At 37.0% G+C, this 5,000-nt stretch overlaps 1 protein-coding gene across 1 annotated transcript in view; it reads left to right on the top strand.

The window, feature by feature from the left end:
* Positions 1-5,000, top strand: part of dcc (DCC netrin 1 receptor) — a 220,807-nt gene that overhangs the window by 172,289 nt on the left and 43,518 nt on the right. The window contains exons 13-14 of the mRNA XM_084414580.1: positions 1,563-1,704; positions 3,238-3,348. Coding sequence (XP_084270706.1) covers positions 1,563-1,704; positions 3,238-3,348 — 253 coding nt within the window. The remainder of the gene's footprint in view (positions 1-1,562; positions 1,705-3,237; positions 3,349-5,000) is intronic.

The following is a 5,000-nucleotide window of genomic DNA, read 5'->3' as shown; positions in this document are numbered from 1 at the left end:
TAGCGTTAGCGTGAGACAAAGGCCCGATGCGGCTGAACCGGTGGACGTGTTGCGGTTGGCAGTGTTGTGGTGTGAATGTTAATTGGTTGATTTGCATGTTAACGGGCGCAGATGGCAGGGCTGCAGACGAGCATATGATCGCATTCCTGCGCAGACGCTTGTGAAGGTTAATGAATCTGAGGATGGGAATTCTGCTCCATTAACTCGTTGTTGACTCGGGTGTGCAGCGCTAGCAGAGGTTGAGCTCACATGATCTTTCAACCGCGGCTCCTAAACACCCTGTCAGATCAAGGCACTTATTCCTCTGCTTTACACAATCATAAATGCCTTTTCTTGCATAATTAATGAGAAAGATCCATGCAGAATATAGATGGGTGGGAAAGTGTGAAGAGCCAGTTCCAATCAGTTACCGTCATATTCTGCTCTGTATTATAATGCATCAAAATTAAATATTTAAAAATAAAATTTTATATAAAATATTTTTTTCCATTTTTTTATTATTTTTTAAATATTATTTATAAATTAAAATTAAATGTTGTGCATAAACGAAATGTATACAAAAATCATGTAATCATCACCAAAAAAAGGGGTAATATTTGTATAAATTCTACAAAACACGTGTTTGTCTGAAAAATAATAAGCAGCATAATTTCCCTTTTAAATATTATACTGTTCAAAAGTTTTGGACTATTAATAAAGGACGCAAAAAAAATCTACTTTTATAATATTCTAATTATTTTATATATTATATTATAGTATATTATATTATATGAAGTTTTATTAACTAAGTTCGGGTGGAGCACGTTCAGATAATTAACACGAGTGGATAGCACTCAGCAATCAATGATAAGAGGGTATATATAGACTCAGCAGTCTCACCTCCATCCATTGACAGTTTAGCAGCATCCCCCCACCACCCCTTCTCCACACTTCTAGTTCTAAACACTTACATGCGGGGGGGAGTAGCCTACTCTGGGTTCGGGCTGAGTTCCGAGCTCGGAGCCCTCCCTCCGGACAGCACGCCAAATACGCATTAAATCTTACTCCCTCAAAATTATATGTAAGTGTGAACTCGTGAAATTATATATGGATGTATTTACACTAGCTTGTGGTCAGTTAGATTTGAAGAATTTAATACTTTTATTCAAGGACGCATTAAATTGATCAAAAGTGACAGTAAAGACATTTATAATGTTACAAAAGATTCTATTTCAAATAAATGCTGTTCTTTTGAACTTTATATTCATCAAAGAATCCTGGAAAATAAAATGTTTGACGGTTTCCACAAAAATATGACTGTTTTCAACACTGATAATAATCATAAATGTTTCTTGAGCATCAAATCCTCATATTAGAGTGATTTCTGAAGGATCATGTGACACTGAAGACTGGAGTAATGATGCTGAACATTCACAGGAATAAATTACACTGTATATTCACGTAGACAACAGATGATTTACATTCTAATAATATCTCACAATTTTACAGTATTTTTGCTCAAATAAATGAGCAGGAGACATTAAAAGAGACATGTTTGTGCCGTTGTGTGTGAATGTTTACAGAGCATCAAGGTGAGCTGGCAGCCGCCGAACGCTAACATGCAGAACGGCTTCATCACCGGATACAAGATCCGGCACCGGAAGACGGGCCGGCGTGGGGAACAGGAGGCCATCGAACCCAACAACCTGTGGTTCCTCTTCACCGGTGAGCCCGGCTCAACATAATCCATGATATTTACATTCCCTCGTCTCTTCTGAGTCACCAGATTCGTTGAAATAGCGTAATGACATAGAAATAGCGCAATGACGTAGAAATAGCGCAATGACGTAGAAATAGTGTAATGACGTAGAAATAGCGTAATGACGTAGAAATAGCGTAATGACGTAGAAATAGCGTAATGACGTAGAAATAGCGCAATGACGTAGAAATAGCGCAATGACGTAAAAAAAGCGTAATGACGTAGAAATAGCGTAATGACGTAGAAATAGCGTAATGACGTAGAAATAGCGTAATGACGTAGAAATAGCGCAATGACGTAGAAATAGCGTAATGACGTAGAAATAGCGTTATGACGTAGAAATAGCGCAATGACGTAGAAATAGCGCAATGACGTAAAAAAAGCGTAATGACGTAGAAATAGCGCAATGACGTAGAAATAGCGTAATGACGTAGAAATAGCGCAATGACGTAGAAATAGCGTAATGACGTAGAAATAGCGTTATGACGTAGAAATAGCGCAATGACGTAGAAATAGCGTAATGACGTAGAAATAGCGCAATGACGTAGAAATAGCGTAATGACGTAGAAATAGCGTTATGACGTAGAAATAGCGTAATGACGTAGAAATAGCGTATTGACATAGAAATAGCGTAATGACGTAGAAATAGCGTAATGACGTAGAAATAGCGTAATGATAGTGTAGTGACGTAGAAATAGTGTAATGACTTTGGGCAATGATTTTGGGCATTTTTACTGCGTGATCAATATAAGCTGCGGCACAACGGCTCATACGCTCATTATCTCCTAATTATGACCAGAAATGGATAAATATTAAGTCTGCTGTTTAAAACAAATAAAGAACTAATGTATGAGAATAGTTACTATGCGCAAACAGCGGGAAACTCTGTCATATCCCGATTTGAAGCTTGTGACATATAAACGCACACATCAACCCGATCACGTGTTTAGCGTAACACTACATTCAGATTCATCATTCGGCATGAATTCAATGCGACTGAAACAAAAGTTGTGCATGTAAACGTAGCCATTGTTTTTTAGTCCTCATTCTATGCATGTTTAAGAAGTCGACACACGATGCATCACATCACACCGGATTTGTCGTCCTCCGGGACTTTGGGAAGCGCAGATGTGTGTTTGTTTGAATAGGATTTCTGAATTTATTGGGAAATCATATTCATTTCCATTATTCCCTTGATGGATATCTCGCTAAGTTGCTATTTCCGACGGGATTAATTTCACAGTGCCGTTGGAGTGTGTTATGCTAATTCCCGACACTCCGGGGTATTCAGGGATGACAGCACCCTACTATCATAATTGCGTTTTTTTATCTTTACACATGATGGAAATGCATCCTGATCTGTTTAGATGAGGTTTGGAGACCTTGTTTACCTCGCCGCCTTCGCTGATTGCTGTTTACTAATTAGAATCGCAAATAATAATCACACACACACCTTATTTTCTTTTCCTGACTCCCGCTCATTGTTTATTGTGTGACAGGGTTGGAGAAAGGCAGCCAGTACAGCTTCCAAGTGGCAGCGATGACGGTGAATGGCACGGGTCCCAGCAGCGAGTGGCACACAGCCGAGACCCCAGAGAACGACCTGGACGGTGAATATGAATATGAATATGAATATGAATATGCACACGCACAATGCAGCACAATTTAGGGCAGCTTAAACCGGTTGAGGTGTTTCGGTCGGAGTGTTTTGATGGTTTTTAAGGGGTTCAGTGCTAGTAAGTAGCGATGGGTGCTTTGGAAACACTGCTTCGGGAAGCTTTGAAGATAAAAGATAAAGATAAAAAGTTGAAAGTGTGAGATAAAAATGTGAAAGTGGGAGATAAAAAGTTGAAATTATGACACTAAGTCATAATTATCAGATAAAAAGTTGAAATTGTAAGATAAAAAGTTAAAAAAAGGAGATATAAATCCAAAATTATGACACTGTCATAATTATGATAGAAAAATCTGAAATTGTAAGATAAAATGTCAAAAATTTACTAAATATGACAGTAATAATGAAATAAAATAACGAAATGATTACATACTAACTCATAATTTTGAAAGTTAAAAAGTCAAAATTATGATATAAGTCGACAAAGAGGAAATTAAGAAGAAATTGTCATTGTTTCAACTTTTTGTTTTCATTGCGAGGAATGTCTCGTGAGCAAACGCTCCAGGATGAGTTTGACCGTGTAACCGGCCTAGAAATGTCTGGTTCCCTAGAGAGTGTGTTTCTGTGACGTGGCCACAGGAGAGGCTTTTTCAGTGACCTGAAGCGAGGAGTGTGTAGCGAGCAAACGTTCCACGATGAGTTTGATAATGTAATAATAATACCTGGGCAAGAGGAAGCGGTTTAAGCAGAGAATCGATACGTCCGGCTTCAGTTCGGCTGAGTTTCGGCTGAACAGGCAGAGACTGTGAAAGTTAAAAGCATGAAATAGATGAAGATGTATTTGAACTATGAGATAAAAGGTTGAAATTATGAGATAAAAAGTTGAAAAAAGTTGAAAAAGTAAAAAAATGTACAGTAATAATTATGAGATAAAAAGTTGAAATTATGAGATAAAAAGTTGAAATTGTAAGAAGTTAAGCGGTTTAAGCAGAGAATCGTTAAGTTTGGCTTCAGTTCGGCTGAGTTTCGGCTGAACAGGCGGAGACTGTGAAAGTTAAAAGCATGAAATAGATGAAGATGTATTTGAACTATGAGATAAAAGGTTGAAATTATGAGATAAAAAGTTGAAAAAAGTTGAAAAAGCAAAAAAATGTACAGTAATAATTATGAGATAAAAAGTTGAAATTATGAGATAAGAAGTTAAGCAGTTTAAGCAGAGAATCGTTACGTTTGGCTTCAGTTTGTCTGAGTTTCGGCTGAACAGGCGGAGACTGTGAAAGTTAAAAGCACATCATTCGGCATGAAATAGATGAAGATGTATTTGACATTTGCAATATCTTAAAAAAAAAAGTGGAAAGTGTGAGACAAAAATCAAAACTATGATAGTCATAATTGAGATAAAAAGTAGAAATTATGAGATTAAAACGTAAAAAAAAATGACAAACTAAATTGTAATTATGAGATTTAAAAAAGTAGAAATTATGAGATACGTTTTCAACATTATGACGCTCACAACTATGAGATAAAAGGTTGAAATTATGAGATAAAAAGATGAAATTGTAAGAAGTTAAGCGGTTTAAGCAGAGAATCGTTATGTTTGGCTTCAGTTCGGCTGAGTTTCGTCTGAACAGGCGGAGACTGTGAAAG

This window comes from Rutilus rutilus, assembly GCF_951802725.1.
Source record: "Rutilus rutilus genome assembly, chromosome: 7".
NCBI classification, from domain to species: Eukaryota; Metazoa; Chordata; class Actinopteri; order Cypriniformes; family Leuciscidae; genus Rutilus; species Rutilus rutilus.
The sequence above is the reverse complement of the archived record's forward strand: the minus strand, read 5'-3'. Positions and strand labels throughout refer to the sequence as shown.